At 41.3% G+C, this 27834-nt stretch overlaps 1 protein-coding gene across 1 annotated transcript in view; it reads left to right on the top strand.

Annotated features, from left to right (window-relative positions):
• The window catches only part of LOC109859258 (guanine nucleotide-releasing factor 2), a 51632-nt gene extending 26570 nt beyond the window's left edge, over positions 1–25062 (top strand). Inside the window, exons 3-19 of the mRNA XM_020437323.1 lie at positions 16440–16559; positions 16600–16891; positions 17053–17277; positions 17630–17812; positions 17905–18212; positions 19060–19176; positions 19683–20002; positions 20124–20331; positions 20624–20647; positions 21749–21947; positions 22061–22313; positions 22413–22656; positions 22792–22803; positions 22894–23068; positions 23159–23803; positions 23884–24015; positions 24103–25062. Of these exons, the coding sequence (XP_020292912.1) occupies positions 16440–16559; positions 16600–16891; positions 17053–17277; positions 17630–17812; positions 17905–18212; positions 19060–19176; positions 19683–20002; positions 20124–20331; positions 20624–20647; positions 21749–21947; positions 22061–22313; positions 22413–22656; positions 22792–22803; positions 22894–23068; positions 23159–23803; positions 23884–24015; positions 24103–24241 (3596 nt within the window). The 3' untranslated portion in view covers positions 24242–25062. The remainder of the gene's footprint in view (positions 1–16439; positions 16560–16599; positions 16892–17052; positions 17278–17629; positions 17813–17904; positions 18213–19059; positions 19177–19682; positions 20003–20123; positions 20332–20623; positions 20648–21748; positions 21948–22060; positions 22314–22412; positions 22657–22791; positions 22804–22893; positions 23069–23158; positions 23804–23883; positions 24016–24102) is intronic.
• Positions 25063–27834: the final 2772 nt, after the last annotated feature.

The following is a 27834-nucleotide window of genomic DNA, read 5'->3' as shown; positions in this document are numbered from 1 at the left end:
AAAAATATTTTTGATCAATAATTTTGTGATATGAAAAGGAATGTTCGTAACGAAATTTTATCTTTGCCGCGTATATAAGCTCGATTGCTTATGCAGCAGAAGATTGCAGAAAAAAAAAGAAGTTATTGCCGCAATAATCTATAGAGCGTAGATTCTCAAACTCATATCACATCATGTTTATTGGTGGTTTATATCGTCGCATACTTTCCATATCGCGCACGTATATTACCATCGGGCGGAGCAGAGACGCGGAATTCAGAGATGAGATCATTGCGAGTGCACGAAAGTAGGCGTTCGGGACGGATTCAATGAGCCGCAATGGCGAAGGTCACGCTTAAGTCATCGGTTGCGTTAACGTTTTTATTTTCGTATTCATTCGCCCTTCCATGTCCCTATCGGACATACGGAAAGAGACGGAGAATAAATGCGCGTTTAAAGCCGCGACGGTCGGTCGCGCGCGTATCTCGGTTTTTCGCCCTTATCGGGAGAATGCGCGTTTCCGTGCGGCGAGAAACTTTTTTCTTCTTTCTCTCCCTCCTCCCTCTCTATTCGCTGCTGGTTTGCATAATCCATGGCGAAAACGTGTCTTCTCAATTTGTCAGACGCGCGTTAAAGCACGGCGTAGGCGTAAAGTTTATAAACGTATTTGCGGTATAAAAAAAACAAAAAAAAAACAAAAAAAAAACTGTGTCTCGGATCGCCTGTGCGTCGAGATCACCGCGACCGAGTTAGGTGTTATAATGAGAGTCGAAACGAGAAGAGACGAAGTTTTGCACGTCACACAGGTGTAGATCGCGACAAGGATAAATGTGCGTTGAAGCCATTGTCACGGGCGTCATAACTTACGGGGCGGTGTTAATTAGTCAGTTAGCTCGCGCCAAGTGAGATTTGCGTCACGTTTCTGTTTGCGACGAAGAACGGATTGCCATGTGCATTAAGTCCGCCACCGCGGAATCGCGTGCGCAATTTTGTGTCGCGTGCAAGTTTGACGTTGCGCCCGTCTCTTATCGCGGATTTCCTTCGCCTTTCTCCCTTCTCGATCGCGCATGATTCATTTGTATCGCGCACAGTTGGTTCGTTTAATAAACTCTTTCCACGGTCGCGTTGAAAAAAAAACTTGTTTGTTTTGCGGAACGTTTTTTTTTTTTTTTTTTCTATCGAAAAGTGATACTATATTTCTGATATTGTGTTTTTTCAGCGAATTAGAAAGAAATTTATTTTGCGCCGAAGCGTGTGTACTTTAGCCAATTTTTTTGCCACGTGATATGAAATTGCAGGTTTTTTAACTGGCATTTTTAGCGTATTTTTTCTCACCGAATATTCAGTAGACCAAACTTGAATTAAAAGCATCAGCTACACATGTACGCGCGTTAAATTAACTTAATTGTATTTTTAAAAAATACAAAAAAAAAAAACTGCGAGCTGAATAAACGCTCCATTTGCACTTCTCTTTCGCGAAAGCGCCAGTAGGTGTATATTTTACAAAATTCGTTGCCAAGGTTACAAAACGAGGTATCAAAGTGCGCGGAGACTCGACGCCTCGCCTTGCTCCGTAATTCTTGCGCGATGACTGCGAACACGAAGTTGCATCCTTAATTATTTATGCGGCCGCAGACTGCGAGAAGAGGCGGAATTATTAGCGCGCTCCCCGATGACGCTTGCTTTCTGATGTCACGTTTAAAAAATTCTATTCGTTTTATACGGCACATTTCGCGGAAACGAAGCTAATAAAGTCGTATATATATTTAATTAAGTAGAGAACTAATCTCACATTTTTATATTTAAAAGAGAGAAAGAGAGAGAGAGTGTGTGTGTGTGTGTGTGTGTAAAATTCGCTCGCAGCTTTCCATTAAAGCGGTGCATTACAGGTGTGTTACAGGATGTGTATTATAAAACGACGTTGTGTTGCGATAATAAAAAATCATAAATCTCATTATGTTGAAACGCGGATTTAGCTGAACGTGTATCGTGCAACATGGCGATTAATTAAGCGAGACGATCAGATATGCAAATTTATTGCCACCATCACCACCGTTACCACCGTCTTATTAAAAGATTGATCCGCAACGTTCGAAGTGTTGACGCGTTCGCGGAACACGCGTCGTCGGTGCAACGCCCGAAACTTCGATCGAGCGCGCGTTCCGTCAGGTGTGTGTCGTTGTCGTCGTCGTCGTCGTCGTCGTCGTCGGCGGCGTCGGCGCCGCCGCCGCCGCGTAATTATTTTGTCATTTAATTATTGCCTCATCGCGCGCAAGAGCTGCGAGCTTAATACCCGAAAAAACGTTTACTGCGTTTTCATAATACTCGCAGTTACGCCGAGTAACGAGGCGGTTAATTAACACCTTCTCATCAGATATGCAGATTAAAAAGTACGTTTCCGTAAGTGACGAAATTAATTCACGAGCTTTAAATGTCCGTCGGGAATTTCTTTAATACGCGCGAAGCACGCAACGCGCGCTCGGTTCTTTCATATCTCGCGATTTGTTAAATTTTATTCTACAAACTGCAAACGTTGCCTTGAATCGACGTTCGATTGTGTTAAAATTATTTTTGTAAACACATCAACTCGCACTAAAACAAAATATGGAGAAAAAATCATGATAGCTTTTAGATATGATTTTCAAAGAGAATATTGATTTACACATGCGACATTTAATGTGTACTTGTATATTTTGAAAACATTTTGCTCTTCGAATATTTTAAAGCCATTTAGTTGATATTCTCTCTCTTTTTTTTTGTTTATTCCTGCGCGATGAAACATTTAATTTTACAGAAACAATTACGTGCGAGAGATGAGACATTTTGTATGCAAAAAAATAGTCTTTTTTTCTGTAGACAAATATTTAATCGACGATTAAGAAAAACTGTATCTCGTATCGCCACTTGTATTTTTAGTCCCCTAAGGACCTTTTTCTCGTTATCGTTTACGAAGTGATTCTTTCGGAAGTTGATATCGAACCGGCGACTGGTTCTCATCCACTTTCTGTATACGCGCGGACGGAGGATGAGCCACTCTTACGTCTAGACCACATGCTTCGCACACGTGTCACGTTATTATGTCAATCGTTAACACGTGCATAAATCCACGAACGACGCGGAGAGGAGAACTTTGGTATGTCGTGAGCGCAACGCAACGTCGTCGTCGTCGTCGTCGCCGGATAAAGATAGGCACGACGGAGGAGTCGCCTAACGTAAATCGTCGTCAGCTGGAAAATATTCCGGCGCGGGAGATTTTTGTGCTTTTGTACAGAAAAATATTCTCCTCTCGCGCGTAATCTCGTGTGGAAAAAAAAAAAAAAAAAAAAAAAAAAAAACAAGTTTCCCGCGTCAACTTTTTATTAAACACATGTTTGTATCGTATGCTGCGTGAATATTTTTCTTTTTTGTTTTTTTCTTTTATTTTCTGAAGAGACAAGCTTATAATCCGCGCGGACGATGTGAGGCGAATATACATCTCATCGCTATTATGTACACACGCGGTTAGCTGGAAACACACACCGGAGTTTCGGGACGTTGTTAGCATTTTCTCTTGCGTTGACGATAGGATTTCCTACGTGCGGCGAGGTTGCGCGCGCTCGCCAGCTCGCTCGCTTTCTCGCGTGTCACTTTCACGTATCACGTACGACGTGATTTAAGGAAAAACAAAAATTCAGTCGCGCGCAAATCCGCGCTTTCCAGAGACTCAGCTTTTATCAACGTTCTCTCTACCTCTCACAAAGAACGTACGTAACCGCAAGATGCCTATGTAAATTTGCCATTGTCGTGAGTTTGCCGCGCCGAGACAACACATACACACACACACAAACACGAAAGAGAGAGAGAGAGAGAGAGAGAGAGAGAAAACTCTAGTAAAAATTTTAATCTAGCGGAAGTCTCTCGTTATACCCGATAGAAGTCGCGGTAATAACGCGCGGCTGTTTTCTACGGAGAATGTAATTTTGAAACAAATAGAAAAAAATGTATTATTGTAAAAGTCGATCCGCGCGGTGCGATATTTACATGTATATATATCTATGTTTTTATTACGTGCGCAGACGTCGCGTAAAGAGGAGAATTTTTTTAAGTTTTGCATTTGTCCACGAGAATCGTCTTCGTAATTAAGACGCGCGGAATATTCTCTTGCGCGTCGTGTCACTTGGACGCACGAGAGTAGACGGATCGTTATTAGGCATTTCTCGCAAAAGTGTTCTCTTGTGTCTCGTCGGAAGCACGGCTAACTATCTCTCTCTTGCCTCTTTTAATATTGCAGAGGCTTGAGCTTGCCTTTTAATGAATCCACTGTTTCTGGCGTCGAGAGTACATTGACGCGCAAGACGCGGACGGCGAACCGCTTGCAATTGGGGAAAAGAATATATTCTACCGTTTCTCGAGAACAGACACCGTTACCTCGCGGGATAATATAATTAAGCAAGGAATCTTATTGTCATTTGTATATAAAAAAAATATATGTGTGCGTATGTGTTTTTTATAAGCAAATTTTTATTCCGCGCTTTCTCTCTTTTTCTTCTTTTCTCTCGAGATAAGTTTCATTTAAATTTCTCGAAGTCGCGAACACTCCGAACAATTCGATTCGCGCGCGCGCGAAATTACAAACAAAAATTATTTCTATATTATATTTTTTACGCGATTGTTTTAGTTACGATGACCGTAAAATTATTTCCCACACGAAGAGAGAGAAAGAGAGGAAAAGATTAGATTTGAGAGAACCATATTTATAAGACAGAGAAAGAGTTATTTACGTTCTACATTTCTCGTTGTTTGCGTCTAAACGTGACACTGTCAGAAACCCAATACTGTCATATCGAACGAGTATAGTGGGTTGTCTATCTCGCGATATTTGAAGAGAAGCGGACACAACTCTCTCTCGCTCGTCTCCCCGTGTCTTTATCTCGCAGTTTGCGAGAGACCATTCTCTTCTCCGACGACCGCGCGGGAGGATACGACAAACATCGTGAGGGTGCCGAGTTGGACCCTTAATGGACTTGCTACTGTTTGCATCTCCCGAAGAAGAGGAGTATCGACGACGGGGGAGAGGAACGGGATACTCTTGCCCCGTCGTTTTGTGCAATCGCGTCGTGTGCGCTTCGAAAATCAATTCTCCCTGCATGTATATATATGTATATATATGTATGTATATATATATATATATATATACATCGTCTCTCCGCCACCCGCATTTTTGCGATTCGTCTGCAGAATCTGCCTCATCGCGCGACTTCATTGCCCCGGGCCAGACGGCGCCGTGCCTGATGTTTGGATTGTCGGCGATATTTGAACGAGAAATCCGTGGAACGAACTCAAGACGTTTTGTATGTATATTCGAGCGTGAATCGCAAGATTTTGAATGCATTGACGATCTAACGAGGTGTGTTACGTTGTTTTTTGAGCGTTTATTTTTTTTATTTCTTTCTTTTTTTTCTTTTACAACAACGCGCATAGTATCTTTAATCGCGCGAGGTTCTGTTGTTGGATTCTTACGTGAAATATGTTTTACGTGACGATTATTGACAATCACAACGACCGAATGATTTTTGACCGCGATATCGGATCTTTCGCGGCCGTCATTTGTATTTCTGTTTTAGCGCAATTTTGTCAAAAGCGCGCGGTGAAACGTAACTCGCGCACGATTGCATCATTACGGTCGTTAATCTCGATATAATTCGCTAATTTGCAAATAAATTGCAAGCTTCAGCGAGCACCGATCTCGCAATTTTCCCGGGTACTCTCGTAAAAACGAGAGAGAGAGAGAGAGAGAGAGAGAGAGAGCGACGGAGTATGTTTAAAATGAATTTAAAAGTCTGACGAATCCGAAAAGTATTAACGTCATCGAGAACACACACGAGAGATCAACGTGTATGTAATAACAATATACATTTACGAGGTGCGCGCGCGCGCGTCTCGTTAATATCAACTTTATGTTCTCGCATTATGACAATGTCCATTGCCTCGTTACTAATCAGCGTAATTACCTGAAATATTCCCGGGGGAACATTTCGCATAAATTTCATTATGAAATTCTCTCTCGTTCTCTCTCGCCGTCGTCGTCGTGTGCGCGCCGCGCTTTTGTCCGTAACGCGTCGCGTTTGTTACGAGATCTCGTAATTTGATTTTCCGCGTCGAGACAAGTCCGACGCAAATATTTGTCCGTCGAGCCTTGCGCGTTCCGTGGAATCGAATCGATCGGCATCGCGTACCGCATTAAAACTCTTAGTTTTCCATTAGACGGTGCTCGCGATTAATTTCGTGATAATGACTTTTGCGCGCGCGCGCGCGCTCACGCCGCGAGTTGCGGAAGCGCCGCGCGCGTCCTAAAGCGGCTTTCATTATTTTTCTTTAATTACTTCTCCATTACTCTGGCCCTTCACCGTGTTCAAAAGTGAGTCTCTCTGTTTTATCGAAGAGTCCGTGTACTCCGCGTTTTAATCACACAAACGCGGAACGAATAATAGCGCGAGTTAATTGCCGCGCGTATTCGCGTAAGCGATATTGGCAAATCGAAGAGAGAATAAAGTCGGGAAAAATTTTTTTCCGTCAGTCTCGGAAAGTCGATTTATACTTTTTAAACGGACAAATTTCGAAGAGGTTCGGAAGAACGCAGATTGCGCGATGTACGCGTTAAAAATGTCGCTTACGCGAAAGTTTTTTTTTACCGTCACGTATATCGTATCGGATGCCCGCCTCTTCAATTAAGATTAAATCTAATTGCGCGTATAAACCGCCCGGAGCCTTTCATTTGCGTGTACACAATCCGCACCGAGGGGCATTAAAAGCGCTCGGTCAAGATCCTTATCGGAGAGTCGCGCGCGCGCGCGTTTTTGTCTCGGCGCTTCCGGTAAATCTTCTACCTCCCAGCTTTAAGAGGTCACGATGGCCATTAAGAGAATCTGCCGTCGATTCTTTTCCTTCCTTCTTCTTCTCCTCCTTCTTAATTCAGGAAACGACATTACCGCGTCCCTCTGCCACCGACCGGCGCCTACTAATATCATCGCCGGACCATGAAATTCCCGACTGGAAACGACTCGCAGTATTCCGCGAACGTTAAAGCCGACCGTAATTGCATCGTCGCGAACGAAATGCAAGCGAAATGGTCTCTCGAGAGAGGGAGGAAGGGAGGGAAGGAGAGAGCTCGGGCGATCGGGTCGCGCGCGTTATCTTCGCGCGCCGTTAGCTCGCCGAATGTTAATTAACCGTGAAAGCGGCTCGCGAAATTTCTAGCCCACTTGTTAACGTGCGCGGGCAACTGTTTCTTCTGCGAGAAATGATTTCGCGGAACAAAAGAGTCGGTTAATTGCGAACTTTTGTAAAAAAAAAAAAGAAGTTCGCGAAACGGATCCGCGGAATATTTTAAAAGTCGCTTCGAGCGAATTTCTTAAAAACCGCAGAAGGAGCGAAAGATTGAAAACGGAATTTTGTTGTTTCGCAAAAGGATATTTGCGACATTACGTAATTATATTTGCGAACCGAGAGAAAGAGAGAGAGAGAGAGAGAGAGAGAGAGGGAAAGAAAAGCCTCTCCTCGTCTCTGTCTGTCTTTTCGCCCGAAACCTTTTACGGAGTTCCATCGTATTTTGGCGGACGGTTTCGGACCTCGCTTACTAAATTTAGTTCGTTGTCTGAAACCACCATCTTGGAATAATCCTCTTTCGACGTTTAAGCTATTTCGAAAGCCGTTTAAGCCCCGGTATAGCTCCTTCATATTCCTCACCGTTGCGTCTCAAGAGCCGGACTTTAAGCCCGATTCGCATGCAACTGCAAGTACTTAGCAGTATAGCGTAATGATCCTGAGTGCAGTGATATGAGATTCTGCAGTGGAAACTACTATTCCGATACAATCTCTCTCTCTTTCTCTCTCTCTCTCTCTCTCTCTCTCTCTCTCTCTCTTTAAACGAGAGATGTGTTTACGGATGAACAAAGTTCACGGCACTCTTCGGAGATATCGTTTCGGAGATAACGCAACTTGGATATCTTATCGTTGCGTATGAAATCATCTTCATAATTATGTGCCGACAAAAACATGTGGAAGTATATCTCGAAAATCATTTGGGAACATTTTCTTTTATCGCGCACTGACATTTGCGTTTTAATAAATGTTTCGTTAACTAATAAGTTGTTAAATTCGAGAGTCTTGTTTGATTTTACTTTCGGTTTTGGTTGTAATGGTTTTGTTTATTTGCTGAAAAATATTCACATCTTTTAATTTATACAGATTGGCGATAATATCAAACGTAATCCTTGCGTTTACACCGCGATCCATCGTTCGACAGGATTAACGAAGACAATGCTGTTGTGTGTGCTACCGGACCGTTTAAATATCGTCGACACGGCCGAAGGAAGGATTTTCGGTCTGTCCGCGCGCGTCACTCGTCTACCCCGGCATTTTTGCACGAGACCCGTGCTCTGCGGTTTACGGACCGGGTGTATTGCGGGGCGCGGTGCAACAACCTCCCGGGGTTATTTCGGGGTGGGTCGTGTCATGGAACGCGCTCGTGCGAACCTCACTCTGGTGCGGCCGCGGGACATATGCGTGTGTCCCGGAAAATTAATTTGCCCGGTGCGCACGGGATGTACGCGAACGTATGCGCGGACCGCGTCCGTTCTAATCGTCGGACGCGAAATATCTGACTTTATGCGCGCGCGACACACGCGGGGCGCGGAAACACAATGCGTTTATAACGCTCGGGAAATAAATTGGGATGTAGCGGGCGTTTATCGGATCGTGAATAAATATGAAAAAGACGTTCTTCCGTAATAAATGAAATCAAATTTCATCGACGTGTCAAATCGAATTATGAAAAAGTTAAAAATTGTCAAAATTAAACACAGAAATGTTATTTAATTTAGTTCATATGTGGAGCGTTTCTTTATTTTTTCAAAAAGTACAGCACTATGGTATAAATACATTATCGCACAAACCGCACACAACCGGTGCAAAGATTGATACATTCCGAATATCGTGGATACGTCCGTTATTACTGTTAATGGTCGCCGGAGACTTCGCTACCAATTACCAGGCCATTTCGGTTGGATTAGGATGAAACACTGATTTATGCGGTTCGGTCGGACATCCGGAAAATACATAGGTGTTATGTGCTACTTGCTGTAAAATCGCATTAACTGTGCACGTTCAAACCGCAAATCGCGAGAACAACACTGCGTGTCGCGTTACACACGCGGTGGTGCACACGCGTTTTCGTGAGTCTTCTCTCTCTCTCTCTCTCTCTCTGTTGTTATTATTATAACATCATATCTTATATTTAACTAGAAAATAACAGGCGCGTCTCATCGATATTATGAAATATATATTTTTTCACATGTGTTTTAAATTATCTCATCCGCGAATCAAAACAAATATAATCCCACGTAATCCCAAACTGTTGCATCACAAATAGCCGAAAACCAATCAGCGTCGCGGAAAAGCGACAATTAATGTCGATAAAAGTGACATGTCGATAAAAAGTGACTATTTTTTAACACATATTGTATATAACATTTTTATATAACATTTTATATAATGCACATTTTATATAGTAGGAAATTAAATTAATTTATTTTTCAATATAAATAAAAAAATGTCGTTTTTCGAAATATAAAATTTTATATACATTTAATTTTCTGGTAAATTGTAACAAAGGCTGGATTCGCTAATGGAACATTATCGACAGTTACACGTTCCGTTGTATATTGTATTACATTTTATATCATGAAGCATTTGGCTCATCGCCTCTCATTTTGCTGTTATATTTTAAATCCGTTACGTTCACTCGATGCATTATTCATTGAACATCGCGTTATATTTTAGTCGGTATTTTACCGCGTGTTCGCCGCGACTCGAGCCGCTTAGTGTGTAATCTGTATCGCGGTTATTCCCGTACGCGCGCATACAAGATCCTTTTCACTTCATAGAAATTTTTATTTTTCGGATGAGGGAAAAGAGGGAAGGGACACCGCGCTGTAAATCCATCCGTGATTATATTCGTCCATCAATAATCTAAAATCCATTAGTTCGCAGAGAGAGAGAAGCTACTACGCGCCACCGTTAACGAACTCGCGGATAATCAATTTTCGGGAGGCAATTATTAGCTTTACTCGAGCGAAGGGAGCTCTCTATACTACGCGGCGGGTGTGTCCGTCGTCCACGAAATCCTTTAATGCCACCACTTCCCGGACGGTTAATATCAATTTTCTCTCGTCTCTCTCTCACTATCTCTCTCTCTCTCTTTCTCGTATCTCTTGACCCGCGCCGCCACGCAATATCAATTTTCTCCTGCCGCGCCGCGCCAGGATTTTCGCCTCTTATTGCGTCAGCGATCATTCATTGGGTTCGACACTTTCTTAATCGCCCTGCCCTGAAAATTACACTCTGTCTCTTCTTCTCTTTTCCACGAAGTTTTTAATATTTCATCCGTCGCTTTTGACGGATTACCGTATTTTCGCTCTTGATTTCACGCGCGGTTTCGACAAGTTTCGTTTCTCGATTTCGTCGGAATCGATATATAAACCAGTGTCGTGACAGTCTCGACCTCACGCGGATTACGGGAATTGGGTTGCCGCGATCGACGCCAAAATGACATCAGGCGAGATAAATTTTCTTTCTTGACACTACGTAGAAATTAATGAGTCAAACTTTATCTCTTCCAAGTTTGTTTAACTTCCAAGTTTGTTTAACTTCCAAGTTTGTTTAACTTCCAAGTTTGTTTAAGTTGGCAAGAATGACTTTATTTAAACGAAAACGCGTGCGTTTAAAATGAACTTTCTTACTCATACTCACTACTTGACTCATGCTCTCCGCTTTCGCGATTTTATATTTGATCTCTTCGCGTTTCCCTTTTTTTTTGTGGAGACTTTCAACAGTCGATGTTTTACAAAAAGCTTTTTCCGAGCGTTCCGAATTGTTCGCGCGAACTTTTCTCATTGTTCCGGTTGCGGGCGAAAAATATCCGCAACGGCGGATCAAACATTTTGAAAAAATTCGTGTTGCACGCGAAAGTTAAACACTGAGAGATAGATAGAAAGAGACTCCACATGCTTGTTGAATTCGGAAAAATTTTCTCGTCCGCTTTGATTGCGCGTCGCTCATCCGCGCGCCGTTTCCCACGGACGAATCATTAAAAGCTTTAACGAACCGTTTGCGCGTAATCAACGAATCCGATCGACGAAAGGGCGCTCTGTGCGCACCGCGCACTCATTTTTCGCAATGCCGCAGCACGTTGAAAGGGGCGGTTAATACAGAGAGAGCAACGATTTCCCTTTCCCCAAACGAAACCGGCTAATACGGAGAGATAATACGGCGCGCGCGATTTTGCCCCATTAATATGAATTTGTAATTTTAATCTTTATTGCGGTTCTCACATCCCGGTCGTGAATTAATAGGTGACCTTTCCCACGTTTGTTATATTTGTGTGTTTTAATAATTTTTAATTCTCTCGAATATATGTTTTCTCCCTCTCACGCGCTTCATCGAAAACGGATTCCGCGCGTCGGTCTGGAAAATGTGTGTTCGGAGCCATTTTTATTAATTCAACAATCGCAAAGCGAAGTCGGAAACATTTTTACACCGAGGGCACTTTAAATTCGAAATGACAGTTTTTGAGCCAAAAAAAAAAAAATAAAATAAAATTCTCCATTTACTTCCGCGCGCATGTACATGTCGAAAAAATGTTGCGCGCGCGATTTTAGACGTGTCGCGTAAAATATGAATATCAAGGGAAGCGGAAATATCGACGGGGAGAGAGCGTTGTGTGTTGAGCAGTTGCGTGGAAGTTTCTATCTCTCGGAACGCGAAATCGTCGCGGAACAAACGAAGAAGGAACGCGAGAGCAACAGTCGATATGCAAATCTGCAGCGAGATTTCCATAAAACAATTATACCGAGTCTCCGTTGTTTACCGGTCACGCCGGCGATGCCGTTCGTGCAAATCCGAATCCGATCGTACGTATAAACGCACGAAATAGCACGTCTCGACGCTATCAAACGTTTTGCGCGAACATTATTACCTCTCGTGATTGTTAATTAATTCGAATCCTGATGACTCTCCCTTCTCGCTTCCTCTCTCGCGCGACACTAACAGCTTCGCCGTGTAGATACACTACGTGACGTGTTACGCAAATTTGTTCGATTCGCTCGTTTACAAGCGGTGTATCTTGATTCGCTTGAGAGAACTTCGTCTCGATAGCAATTACACCCGCGATTAAAGTCGAGCCTTTGTCCATCTCGGTCACGTAAACCGCAACCGAAAAACGACGAATTTAAACGCCAAACATACGTTTTTGAGCAAACGAACCTTCGGAATTACACGGAATCCTGGGATTTCCGACTTTAATTCGGGATTCACAGGCGTGTGTGTGTGTGCGTGTATATAATGTAGATTAATCCGCGAGATTAGTCGAAGTCGTAACGATATTTACCGGCGTGATAAATTAAAAGGATTCGCGGCCGAGAGAGTTACACGCGACGTGTAACGGATATGTTTCGGAAACTCTCTCTTGGTCCTGGTAATAATCTCTCCCAGGAGGAGTGATACATTCGGTGTGTGCATTAATCACAATTTATCAGAAACGGTGCATCTAATCTCGACGATAATTCGATCACATCTTTCTCTCTCTCTCTCTCTCTTTCTCGCTTTTTCATCGCGTGCCACGTTCCCTCGGGACACGCAACCCGGTTGGCGTTTCACGAGGAGAATGGATCGCACAATCGAATTAAATATTCATTACTCGTAAAAAATGAACTCGAGCCACCGAGGGAGATTATCAACGGTGAGCGAGAAAGAGAGAGAGGGAGGTGGACGGGCGCTGCACTCTTGAGCGTCGGGCCAGTGTAATTAACGACGCGCTATCGGGGCCAGGTTTTCATTAACGAGCCGCCGTGTATATCCGCGTAGCGCACGTGGCGCGAATATCGTATACGCGGGACGATATTACGGTGTCTACGAGCGGCCGTTATCGCGGCGACGCAGCGGACCCGAGAATGGGAGAGTTCGCCGTCGTTCGCGATAACTTTCCGCGTATGTCCCTTTAATCGTGTCGCTTGCGACCATTCATCACCGCGAGAGCTCCTCGTCGTCGCTATTTCGCAATCCCGCGCGCATGCATTGTGTGTCTGTGGCATCGCATGCGTGAGAGATTCGCGCGCGCGCGTGTGTGTATGTGTGTTACAGGGGAGAATCCCTCGTGCATCACCGCAAAGTCCGCGGTGGTGGCCGCACACTCGCCACCTGTACAGATCCATCCCACCCCCCGAGACAGAATGCACCTGTTCGCAATTCTAATCGCGCCCGATCGGGGAAAAGGGAAGAGCGCGGGGGATGGACTTTCCCCGCATTTTCCCGCGTGCGGGCGGTTCGCTTTAAGCGCGTTTCAGTGGATTTACACCCCCGCGCATATATAGCGACGAGCACGCGAGAGAGTTGATCGATAAAGGGTGGGTTTGAAGAGCCCGAAAGACACGGGTGGCGAGCACTTGTCTATTACGCGGCGTTAAGGGTTATTATCTCTTGTCACGCGACAAAGAAAGGGATGTTACTGGAGTATTGTTGATTCGCCATTAGCAGCGTTCTAAAGCGATTAAATTGTTGTAAAGTCGTTTGACATTGGAACAAAGTTTTTTTTTTTTTTTAATATCCTTCATTTTTCCCATGATTTTGGAAAACATGTCGGGATGCAAGATGTTTGTGTTTTTACGAAACGCGTACGTGCGAACTGCAAACAACGTTGTTACACACAATATTGCAATTAAACAAACATTAAATATTACGCGTGTTATTAGTGGTACGTAAATAAATAACGCGCATTAATACGAAATGCTCGCTCGCGTTGGCGAGAGATAAATTTATGTGATCATTTTACCGCGCGTCATAAACTTTCGGACGGAACGCACGCATCTAAACGCGCACTTAATCATGTTTCGCTCCCCGATCTCTCTATTTGCACGTAGCACGAGAAAGAGAGAGGGAGAGATCCCGTCAATATCGCGGGTCAATAGAATATTTTGCGTCAAATGCATTGTCAAATAAACCATGATTGCTCTTCGTATAACACATTGAACAATATATTAAACTGCTGTTAATTATATTTTATTGCAGAAGTGCATAATAGAGAGAGAATCAATTTGGCAGATCAAATTATTAAATTTGTAAATTTTAATAATACGTATATACCCACAATATTACACAAATTTTCATTTATTTATTTTACATCTCGACGCTAATGTCAAAAGCGCGCTTATCGTGCGTTTTAAAATAAAGTATTTCGACACATGTGATATTTTTCGCAACATTTAATCTGACGGACGCGAACTTTTAACGCGAAAATATTTCGAATCATTTGTGTTTTACCGGCTTTTTCACGCCACAACAGAACGACGTGGGTGGGGAATGATGCTGTTTGTCTCTTGCCGAACAATTTTACATAATCGGACGTGTGTATAGGCGCTTCGCGGTCAAAGAGAATCCGCACGATCAAAATAATTCCGAGCATCGCGGTTTGTAAATAACCACCGCCGCCCATTGTATCGCGTTCTCATATATATATATATATGTACATATATATGTATGTAACCACGCGCATTCCCACGAATAACTTTGTGTGGGAGTCGAACGTGGTTCGTGAATACAGTCAATCACGGCAATTTGCATCTCTCCTGTCTGCCGCGTGCTTTATCCCCCTTTCCCGCGTCGCCCTTCTCTCGTCTCTTCCTCTTGTCTCTCTGTGTGTTCTCATCTCCATTATCTCCATCGGTCTGTCAAACCTTGTGCCTTTGGCGCAAATCACGTCTGATTGAGATTTCAGACCGGAATCGTGAATAGAGGATTTGATTCACCTGCGCGTTGATCTCCGCAGACGGGCGCTCGCGCACGTTGCAGTGCTCGGTAACGTATTAAAATTCTCTCTCTCTCTCTCTCTCTCTCTCTCTCTCTCTCTCTCTCTCTCTCTCTCTCTCTCTCTCTCTGTACATGTACCGCTGCACCTCACAAGACAACTCTCTTGATCAACGAGGAGATAAATGAGATTTTCCACCTGCGAAAATTTCGAAATACATTTCCGGGAGTGAAAACGTTACCTTTTCGAGTTGGAATGTTTCGAGCAACGATGAGAAGCTTTCGAGAGAGTTTTCCCGTACGAAAACTTCTCTTGACGTGCGGAAATGTTCGCGAAATACGTATGTACGTTACGAAACGATGTAATTTTTACGGCGGTGTATTTTACCGGCATGATCCGTCCGGTTCAAAGTGTAACACGTAGTTACGATATATTTCACGGTCGTTGAAATCTATTTTCAAACTCCGCGCTGGTTTTTACAACAACTCTTCCACCTTGGTGCTTTTGAATCGCCCTCCGAGCGCGATCCGCAAAAGCAACATTCCTCACCGAACACACGTGAAGTTTGGAGATGAAATTTATGCAGCGTAATAAATTCACGGAGTTCATTCTGACGATGTTTATCGCTTCCATTACTTTTGGCGCCAGCCGAAATGGCCGGGAGGCGTGCGTGCGTGCGTGCGCGTGTGTGTGTGTGTGTATCGCGATGCATCGGGTACGATGATAGCGGAGAAAAATATTGCCGTAATAAATTATTTACCGCGAACGATCGATCGACGCTCAATACGCCGATAGGTTGTCAAGAATTTATTTCTGCGCCAACTTACTGCAAGTAAAATTTTTTACAAATATTTGAATTATTTTTGTAAAATACAAAAATGCCATTCTCTCGTTTTATTCGATTTTTACAATACGAACGACGCGTCGATTATTTCGCGGCCGAAATTAAACCAATCTCTCGAAAAAAGAAGAGATCAAAAACTTCTCCGCGCTAGGTCGATCGTCGAGCATAAGGGGGAGCATTGTCGATTCTCGACGCGGTCGGAAGGCAAAAAAAAAAAAAAAAAGAGTCAGACCGGCACTTTCCGTTCTTCTTGCTAGAAGAAGGTCCGGAGAGAAAAACGTTTCCCAGGTACTTAGGACTTGGCTATAACGCCGCAGACACATTACACGTCCGGCGCACCGGTGCCTCCGATTGCTGCCGTTTTCGTTTTAATTCAAGTGCGCGGCTGACATTAGCGGAAATGGGTGGGAAACGCCTGGCGATATGCAACCGGCCGCTCGTCGCGAGCACGTGCGCCGGTCTGACGGTATAAATGCCAGGCGCGCGGCAGAGTTCGATGCACGTATCCTTCATACACCCAGAAAAATATTGTCCGCACATTGCGTAGCGTGAAAAAGGCAAAAAGTTTTTCACATTCGCAATTTCACTGTGTCCGGAAATACGATAAAAACTCTACTCGATCGCGGTCGTTTTTTTTTCTACGAGTGCAGTTAAAAGAAAATAAAATAAACGAAATAAATGACGCAATTAAATACGCGAGAGACTATAAATAAAACTGAATACACGTGTGTGTGTGTGTGTGTGTTTGTAAGTTGGATGATAAAACGTTTTTTGTTGCAGAAGTCGAGGAGCGTTCCAGCGGGAAGGCGCGCGGCGGTAAACTAGCGCGTCGCGCGCGCTCCTTCAAGGAGGACTTCCTGGAAAAGCTCTCCCACATGCGTTCTCCCGGTAGCGGCAGCGGTGGCGGCGGCGGCGGTGGTGGTGGCGGCGGAGGTNGGAGGTGGCGGCGGAAGCAGCGGCAGCGGGACCGGGACAAGGGCCGCATCACCCTCGTCACCGCGCACGCCGCGCGACAAAAACGCCTCGGGCTGCAACGACACGGCCGCGCTCGACAAGAATCCCTTGCGCGATCTACACATCCACGTGCGACAGGTGCAGCTGGCACTGCTCCACTTCCGGGATGTCGTGTCAAAGAAGAAGCTCGAGATGCTGCCCGGGAACGGAACGATCGTCCTCGATACCGTTACCACGATACACAACGCGTTGAAGTCCTACTTGCTCTACGAGAACAGGTGATTGAAACAATTTAGCTTCGATTGTCTCTTAAATTGTTTTATGTTACAGAAATATATTGTCGGATAAAAAAAAAACGTGAAAACACAATAAAACTAATGTAAAGAATCGACGTGTGTTTTTCTCTACTCTTTCGATAATGAACAGCGTGACGTTGCAGCTCCACGTTAGGATCCGCCACGAATCAGGTGTACCAGGCGTTGGCGCAATTGCTGAAACTCTGCGACGATGTATTGCTGCACGGCGATCAATCTTCCGCACTGGACACCGAAAACGTAACGCACGTCATTGGGCTCGTCGAGGAAGCTGTGAAAAATCTAGTGGCTCTGGCGAACGAGAAAATCGCCAACAAACAGAAACCCGCGTCTGCTGCAAGTAGCAATAGGTAGTAGTTCGCGACGTTTAATAAATTGAGTCACAGAGATATACAAATACACAAATTTATACGCGTACATATGAAACCAATAATTAATTAATATTTCACATAAATTACGTAATAGAGAAATACGGCGTTACACATTGAATATTAATTAACAATACTTGATATATATAAAGGATTTTGACGATTGACGTAGAATGTACATTAATGTTGTGGAAATAGAAGCGCAGTGATAATTGCTTTTTTTTTAAACATTTACCGGATTGAATTTGTCATTTAAATATAAACACGCAAAAAACAATATTGACTTAAAACAGCTAGTGCGCGAAAAATCTCTTCGTAATACAACAAATTACAGAACTTCTGGGTACGGTTCGGAATTGACGCAAAGAAACTCTCTGCCGGATATACCCTTAACGCCGAGAGAACGGCAGATCTTGGAGCAAACAGCGGCGAGCAGCAGTTTGGTTCGCAGCTCGCACAGTTCCGAGTCGATTTTACGGGATTCTAGTCCACCCCCGAAACCCCCGCTGCCTGACAGGTAACGTTTCGCTCGTTTCGCTTGCGCGCGGGGTGATAAATTGCTTTGTCACTGGAAGTTGAACGTATAGACGTGCACGCGATCTCTTCCAGAACGAATGTGTGTTTGTCGGAGGAAAACAGTTCGTCCGGCACGCCACCCCCGTTGCCGCCGAAGAGAAGAACGAGGACTCAACAGCTTCTCGACGAATCGGAGGGTCTACTGGCATCTAGTCTTGATAGAGTATCTCTGCGAAGTCGATCCCCAGAGGATTCGTCGTCTCTCCTGAGCGCGTCCGCCGGCAGTCTGGATTCGGCTCTGAATCATTCCCGTGACGAGGACGAGATTCGAGCTATAATGGGACCAAATGATGAATCTTTGAATGATAGTATGGACCTAAGTCTCATGGCTACTATTCAAGGTAATATTATTTCTATAAATGTTTAATTCTGTGGCACAAACATTTGGATTAAACGAATCACTCTTCATTTTGTGTTATTTTAATTATTTCTATGTCTTCGCGAAAAAAAATACAATATTTTTTTTAGATTCTAACGTGCAAACTTTAATATAAATTTAATAAACTTTCTGTGCGAGTTTCAATATAAATTTCCGTTTTTTTTAATAAAAAAAAAGAAAAGAATAATATAAACATTCTCTGAAAATTGCGGTTACGGCACGACGTAACATATCGGATGGAAATCTGTTAAGAGAATTGTTGCAAATACATTTCCATATGTGTCGGATGAGTGTTTCGACGCTTACTCAGCACGTTGGTTTTGGTATTCCGCTTGTGTCGGTCTTCACGTCAATTCTACGAGTGGAACGTTCGTTCGAACTACATAAACGTGTTTCCATTCCCGATTAAGCGACGTGCGTTATTATTAAACTAAACAAAGTTCGCGATTATATTATTACGGACTCAAGATCTATCTTGACGCTTTATACGGCATCGTCGATAAGTCAAGTGTAAAAAAAACTGTGCCTTATATATATAAGAAGATATTTTAGGGGTTGTGCGGAATAACTCTCTCTGAGAAATTTATATATAGTAATATGATATTTTTTTAATATATATATACACACGTATGTGGGTAATGATCGACATGTTATTTTTATATAAAAGAGTTCTGTTATTAATACTTTAATGTTGTACGTATTTATATAAAATATTCGCTTTAATATTATATATCTTTAATTAGCAATTTTAAATATAGATTGTTAGTTTTTTTAATTCTCTTAACGTGTGTATTTTTGTATCATTGTAGGGATGCAAGTTAATGGTACTTCGAACTGTAATTGCTGGGACGGTTCTGAAACTAGTATACCGAGTACTATGTTGCTAGGCCAGCAAACATCTCAAGAAATGCTTAGTCCATTCACTGGTGTGTAATTTTGCCGAATCATTTAAGTAGGTCGAAGATTGAGAAAATTTAATGCGAGCGTTTGCGAATAAATTTGTTTATCGATCGATTTGCTTGATTGTATGTTTTTGTTTGTTTATTGAATGAAATATTTGAAAACGCGCTTGCCAACTTGCGTTAGAAAAAAGAAAGAAAAACCAGCCGTGCTAAAATTACGCAAGATTTCTTGAAATAGTTAGTGGAACAGATTGCGTGGGTAGCGTCAACCTTCCGGCCGCGATGAATAAACAGTATCTTGCGGATCTTCACTGAGAAGAGACATCGCGAAATAATATTCCTTTCTCTTGCCACTTGGAGAGATATTTTCGATGTAAAATGTCACAAAAGTCTAGCGTCAGTTGGAAAAACGTCAAAATGTTTTTTCGTAAGAAAAACACGTCGACAATCTTTGCTATTTTTAATCAGTCTTTCTCTTGCCTTTACCTCCAGTCGCTTCGAACACGTTTGTATGTCGCGTCTCGTTCCAGGTTTGGAAGGAAAAATGGAACGACTGTCCACTCAGACGCAGGAATCGGGTTTTGTTTCTATGCATTCTCAACGAAGTTCATCGCAAAGTTACACCACCGCCTCCAGCATGACGTCCAAGAGATCGTCTCAGCAGAGCAGCGTCAGTTACAATTCCCAATCGTTTAGCTCGCAGCAACAGTCGTTTTCGCATACCAAATTATCCTCGGACAGTAATGGCTCTATTTTTACACAGAAGACGTTGACTAGTTCCAAAAGTACTATTAGCACGAGTAACACGTCCGGAAATGGGGACCCGGCCGCATTAGAGAAACTGGTAAATGTGGGTGTTGTGTAATTTTTATTTTTCTCTTTCGTCAATTGTGCGTCTTATTTTTTATTCCACACAATTCTTCTCTAATGCAACTTAAAATCACACGTATGTGCGTTCGTGATATTCGCAGGAAATCGAATCGGTGTCCACGTCCGATACTAACGGAGCGCCTCCAGCATTGCCGGAAAAACGGTCCAAGCGAAGAAAGGAACGACAGCCGTCGCAGTACGACAATGTGCCAGAAAACGAGCATTTGTCTACGTGCGCTTTGCACAACAGCAACGGCGACAGCGTAGACGCCAATAAACCACCTCCTCTGCCTCTGAAGAAGCGACATAGTAAGTAGTCTCCAACAATTATGATAATAATGCGTCGACATTGTGTTAAGACTGCCAGCAGAATAATGTCGCAACAAAGAGTTTTTCGGGAAACTGGCACTCTTGATCGTGATGTTCTCTTTTTTTCTTTTTTTTCTTTTTTTTATAGATTTGATATAATTTATAGTCTGTAAAAAGTTCACTACATCGTGCGCACATAGATATTAAATGAAATTACTTAGTGTATAGTAGACATTCCAAGTTAATTTTTTCGTAGTAGGTTAAAACTGACGCAATGTTTTGTATCCCCCAGTGTTCCAATCAGTGGCGTATTCTGGTAAGTGGGATGCTGCCCACACAATTCAACTATTGTCCCCCCTCAGCAAACACTTTCACGCTAAGTTGATGTTCTCTCTACGTTTTCTCATACATTTGTCTCAGATTTCAATTTCCAGGCTTTTTGCGGCATGTTTATTGTCATTTCATTTTTGTTTTATCTATAGAATACATGTTTAGAATATATATGTGATTTTTTTGTTATTTATTCACGACGCTGTGAGCTTGAATTTTTTATTAATAAAAATGTAGCATAGTTGCGGCTTTAGTTTTGATTCGCATTGAGAATACGTCGCGTAAATTTTGCAGATGTTGATTGTAATATTAAATTGCTATTTCCTTTCATATCAACATACAACCTTGCAGGGTTTTATCATATTTTAAAGATCTATGTAACACGTCCATTTATTGATTTATGTTTTTTGCATTGAAAATACTGCGGGTTTCATAGAATTTATTAACATAAATGCATAAAATGCGGTTCTCTTGCAAACTTACGTGAGCGTTGTAGGCTTTTTCTAATTAATTTGACCTTTTCCACTAATAGTCGATTAAGAGTTACGATCTTGTTGGATAAAGTTGAAGCCTTAGTTCCTATTCTCATGTCAAGACAGACAGACTGTGAAGCAAAAGAATTTCGTTAACGCGAAACCTTCTTAACTTACGTGACACTTTTAATGAACTCTGCAATTACTACAGCACTTGGTGCTCCCATTGTTGCAATAGTTCAGTTGTCGAAGCGACAGTAACCGCAGCAATACGAACGATGCTGTTCAAACGGTTTCATTCTTACTCCAGTGAGTTCGGCTTTTTCATGTTTACACGGTTTTTCGAAAAAAAAAAAAAAAATAACAATTACACACAACGACATATTTTGCTTCTGCATCGACGTACAATCCCACATACTACTTGTGTTTTAATATTTCATTATCGCAACACACATCACGCTTACGTTCATCGACTGTATTATACGACCATTGAGAATTTTTTATTCCGAATATTTTTTTATTTAAATAACACATTTTCACATATTTGTTGATGCTATTTTTGCGAACAAAAAAAAAATATTCCATATTTATCTGTGCGTTTGTATGTATTTCAGTCATGGCGTACATGGAGATGTTCGGAAACTGTTCGCACAGTAACGAGAACGATTTCATCTCCGGTCTCGGCACTCGTCATTCTATGGCAGCCTACAATTCGATGCAGACAGAATGGCAGCAGCACGAGATGTCTCTCACCACAACCCAATCATGTTCCTTCATGACGCACACCGTGACCGCTCTACATGACAGCTCAAAGTACATTTTAGCGGAAAGATTTTCATTTGTTATTTTGTTTTTTTTTTTTAATCGCACACACTTAGCTAATACAACGTTGGAGTCAAACTTATGAGACAAATTATTTCTCTTAGCCTTTCTGGAACTACACCGTTGACTTTAGTGGACACAACAAATAATTCTAGTCTGCCCCCGGCGTTACCACCAAAGAGATCTCGTTCCATTAAAGCACAATCCACACCTCCGCCAATATCACCAAAACCCACGATCAGTATGCAGAATATTCATAATTCGGAACCCATTGTGACGTCGACGCCTCTGAAAGCGGAAGAGCCGGTATTCACGTCCGAAAAGAAAGACGTTACACCTTCCACGCCAGTGAAATTGGTAAACGTTAATGTAATAACTTTGCTATCGCGTCACGTATGTGGAACACGTCTGGCATTCAAATGCGTGTCCAACGATATGTGTTGATTTTTATTTCAGAATAATAATGTTATCATGGATTCAGTACTACCATCGTCTAGACCTGCTAGCAACGCGCTCTCTTCCATATCAGTCGATGAGAACACTCTTGAACTAAGAGATATCGATCAAGACGATAGCATTTTAGATGAATTAGACATTAGCAAATATCTGGTTCTGAAAAAACCAGACGAAGAAGGTCCAGATATACGCGGTGGACATCCAGATGCATTATTAATCCACGCCACGAAAGCAAATAAACACGGTATATATTCTAATTCTCTTATTGCAATTATATTGAATTAATAAATTTATTTTAATATGAGAAAAAGTACAACAATTCTCATATATGTATTTATCTCACATTACTTATTAAATTATATATTTTTATGCTGCGTAGATGAAAAAGAAGGTAATTGCTTGTATGAGCTAACATAAACGTCGCAATAAAATATTACTTTAAAATAAATAATCTTTCTGAATAATGTAATTTTCTTTGCAGATTTCCTATATCAAGAAGCGTTTCTAACAACATATAGAACCTTCATGCAACCGTTAGAATTAATTCGTAAACTTCATAGACGTCATCAACGTTTTTCATGTTCTCCAGATGTCGTTAAGCAAAGAGCCGCGCGCGAAGCGTTCTCTTTATTAGTTAGGGTCGTTAGTGATTTAACGTAAGTTTTGAATTTTTTGTTTACACGCGCGCGTAAATAATAATATTCAAAACTCGCTTTCGTGCAACGTGCGACAAATTTATTTTACAGAATATCTGATCTTGATGACATTCTGTTGCAAACTCTGATGGAGTTTGTGCAACAACTGGTGTGCAGCGGCGATCTCACAATGGCCAAAGCGTTGCGAGTTAAAATATTAGAGAAGCACACTATCAAACAGTTACAGGCGACACAACCGATCCTCTCGTCTCTGAGTGTAACAACGAAACAAGCTTCTCTCTTGGATTTCAAGAGCGAACAGATCGCGGAACAAATGACGTTGCTCGACGCCGATTTGTTCATGAAAATCGAAATCCCGGAAGTGCTGATCTGGGCGCAGGAGCAGAACGAAGAGAGAAGCCCGAATCTCACGCGATTTACCGAACACTTTAACAAGATGTCGTATTGGGCGCGATCGAGAATCTTGGAACATCGATTAGAAAACGAGGCGAAGGACAGAGAGAAATATGTCGTGAAGTTCATCAAGATAATGAAGCATCTTAGAAAGATTAATAATTTCAACAGCTATCTAGCGTTACTGTCCGCGCTGGACAGTGCACCCATTAGGAGACTCGAGTGGCAGAAGCACATTACCGAGGGTCTCAAGGAGTATTGCGCTCTCATCGATAGTTCTAGCAGCTTCCGAGCTTATAGGCAAGCTCTAGCGGAAACACAACCGCCGTGTATTCCTTATATGTAAGAAATACTTTGTTTACAAAAAAAAATCATTTGTTCAGCTATTTTGGAAACGTGCACGTGTCTTTTGTTTGTTTCAGTGGACTTGTTTTGCAAGATCTTACATTTGTGCATATTGGAAATAGCGATTTGTTACCAGATGGCACTATAAATTTCTCCAAGAGATGGCAACAATTTAATATTGTTGAAAATATGAAGAGATTTAAGAAGGGGTAAGCGCCTACTTGCGATATATATATATATATTTTAACATTCGAATTGTTGTGATTTGTTGATTTATTTTCACATGTGTGTTGCAGCACGTACTCTTTCAAGAAGCACGAGCGCATCATAACGTTTTTCAACAACTTCAGCGATTTCCTCTGTGAGGAGGCGATGTGGCAGATATCCGAGAGCATCAAACCACGTGGTGGCAAGAAAGCGCAGCCGCAAAACTAGAATATACCTAACCCTTTCACTGCCTGCGTCGCGAAATCGAAAGGCTGATGAAACAGTGAATCAGAAGGAATTTATATTTATGTAGGTATATATACTCTTTCTTTGCGGAAAAAGAAATTTTAAGAACAAAAGAAATTTTCTTCTCTACAACGCTCTAAGAGCGGTGAAAGGGTTAGAGTGAGTCTATCCCGTTTCAACAGCCTCTGTGAGGTTGTCTTAATCAGATTATTAAATCTTCATGAAAACATTTTTAAGTTCACGCAGACGCATGAACCTCCGGTATCTCAAAGTAGTTGTAAAACAGAAACCCGACGTATACGCGCTCTGTTTATCTTACCAAGTAATCTCATTTACATATTAAGCATCAATTACAACAAAGATCGAAATGCGAAACTCGAATCTGTCGGAGAAAAAACCACTTTGAGAGACGCAGTGGACAAAGAACTACTTAATCTGTCCGTATGCATTTTTGGTAGTCCGTTTTGTTTTGTTCACTGTGCGAATCGACGATTATATTCGTATTGTGCTTTGTTGAGAAGATAGGCAAATATCATACTTACAACCGCGTGTATAACAATGTTTGTCGTATAATATTGATGATGAAGAAAACCCCCGATCTTCTTCAGCTGTTTCTAGGTAAACATTTCAAATCTTTGCACTCCGAGCGTATTTGTGGTGCATATATGAGTGAGGTGTCCCCGTAGCGGAGCCAACGGAGTGCAAGGGAATTAAGATCGACTTATTTATTTGCCTTTGCTAGCGAATTGTATAAAGTAGTATGTGTGCGTATTTTCTTCTGATTTCGTTTTAATTTATTTAGATGTATATGTGAACGTCCATTTTTCTCTAGCTTTATGTAGGTAAGCGAATTTTCAAAGCGTCAACAGAGTGCTGTTGATTACACAAGGATGAACACCAATTACACTGACTAATGTAGGGCCATGCGTGGTCTCACGTTCGGGATCCGTTCTGATACCGCGCGTATCGGGAACCCCGTGTGGTACACGACTGAGCGCAACTGTTGCATATACTATTGTATATGATGAATAGGAGAACACTTTTTTTTTTGTTGGCAACTTGTTGTAGATATATCCGAGCTTTCGGCTTCAAATCACACGATAGTAAATGTAAACGAAACTTAAATCCAAATTCGCTCTATGTTACAATTTAGACAATTGTTTTTAATTAAAAGAAGTTAGTGCAATTTGACCTTTCAAAATTTTTTTTTTTTTTTTTTTTTATCATACATTCCATGGAATCAAAAGATCAGTTTTATTGTCTTAAAAGACGATGAGAAAGAGAGAATCTTTGTATTTTTTATCTTTATTGTATTAAATGTGACACTGAAACACATGTTGCCATAACGTAACGATAGAGGAATATAGTCTGCATGTCTCTCGTCTTAAGGAGTGAATCAAATGAGTGAATCTGCCTATCTGACCGTTTTTAGTTTGTTATTATTTTGAAAAAAATATTACTTATAGTCAGAAAATCGCCGATTTTCAATATTCATCCTTGACGTTGCATGATATCGAGATATTTGTAATGTTTAACGATATAACCAAAAAACAAAAAAAAACAAACAGCAACACACACAAAAAGGGCCTAAACATTTAGTTTAACAATTGACATTGTCCTAGTACAAAACACGGGTAATAATAAAGATCCGGACAAATTAATTGCCAGGATAAATACGCGAAAAATCATAAAAAAGTAGTGGTTACAAAGCTGCCATATACGTATATAAACGTTAGTATCAATAGTTTGAATTCTTCGAGAGTGAAACTTTTTGATCAACCAGGCTAGAGAGATGGAGAAGAGCCGAAGTCTGCGTAGACGTTTTTGTCCCCTTGACGCATTGCACTTATTTAAATATTCGCGATACACAGCTTGCGTTGTATGGGAGAAAGGAACAAAATTCTTCATTAAAAAAATAAAAAAAAACTAATAATGTGATATAATCGATTAATGAGAAAATATGCAGTATAAAAATGAAATTGTACATAAATGTTATTTTTTATTTATATATCATTTATTTGCGGCGTGTAATATTGTTCGTAGAATCTTTTGGGAAGAAGGATTTAGCTACGCACATATGATACGTTAAACCTACGTAAGAAAGAGAGAGAGAGAGAGAGAGAGAGAGAGAGAGAGAGAGAGAGAGAGAGAGAGAAGGAAAGAAGGAAAGAGAGGATGAGCAATATATAGTACCACGTATTTTAGTACTATATTTAAATATACCGTAAGTACATTCGGTTTTCAAACCAGTGCGCGAATGTGATTGCGAGTGTGAGTCTTTTTACATCTTTTGGTCCACTCTAGCTAATGTCGATTTATTTCGTCTATAGAAATAAGCAGAGATCTATTAACGCTGTAAATAATTTTTAAATTGTACACATAATTTCTCATGAATTTATCCATACACGTATAAATCTATCATTTTTTACTATCAATAATTACAAAAGTGTACAGTGCATCGTATCGAATAAGTGATAAGTCTCTAATAAGTTGCTCGTATCATTGTGATGTCTCGTTAGGTTTTGTATACGCGTATATAAGCACATATGCACATGCATGATTGTTTTGTTTATAATTTTAGAGAATATTATATTTACGTAGCGAAAAACAAACGAGCACACGTAATCGACTTGTATAATCTCATCTGTATTTTCTTTTCTCTTATTTTTTGTTTCTTTTTTAATTTCTATCACGTTTACTTTTTTTTGTTCAGGCAGCTATTATTAGACGCATATACGTTTACGGATAAGCTTTTAATGACATCTTTACCTTCCAATGTTGATATACTGTTTAAATATATTTTGTACAATATTTTTGGAAATTCCGCTAACAGTCGAAACTGCCTTCCATTAAGATTAAATGTCGTACATATTGAGATGCGTCGAAGGTTGTATTATATATAATTTCTCTGTAATTGCGCGCGCAAAGATTTTTCGTTGGACTGTCAGCGGGATTTCTATTACTTTACATATATTTACGCGCGAACAAACGTATATAAAGTAAAATTTCTAAGTTTAAGTCACATCATATTAATCCAAAAAAAAAAAAAAACAAAAAAACAAAAACAAAAAAAAAATACGAGTGAGATGATTCATTGAATGTGCAACGAAGAAATTAGATTCGATTTTACTCGATTTAGATAGGGGCAATCAAGCTGCTTTGCAAGTAGGAAAAAGTTGAGTTGCCAGAAGAAGACGAAAAACAAAAAAAATTGTCGCGCTGTTGCTTTCTTCTTGCACTCAATATATACTTGACTATTACACAACTATAGAATTATAGTAACGTGACTGTATTTTTTTCTATATATCGTTTGCTAAATGTCTTGAGGCTTCAAAGGGACACAGTCTGTAAATGCAAGATGGACTCTAAAGCAATCGCGCTGTTAAATCTAAAGAAAAAAAAGTTATACGAAACGAACACACACACACACACACACGTACACACATGTGTAATTTACCGCGTAATATACATCACCGTAATTCGAAGGCGAGGTTTATTTGTGCATTCTCTCGAAGTATCGTACAATATTTATATTACATTACATATGTATATATATGTATATATACATATATATA

Source organism: Pseudomyrmex gracilis, unplaced genomic scaffold (assembly GCF_002006095.1).
Source record: "Pseudomyrmex gracilis isolate BER0280 unplaced genomic scaffold, ASM200609v1 scaffold_7, whole genome shotgun sequence".
In the NCBI taxonomy this organism is placed as follows: Eukaryota; Metazoa; Arthropoda; class Insecta; order Hymenoptera; family Formicidae; genus Pseudomyrmex; species Pseudomyrmex gracilis.
This window is presented reverse-complemented; position numbering and strand designations above follow the sequence as displayed.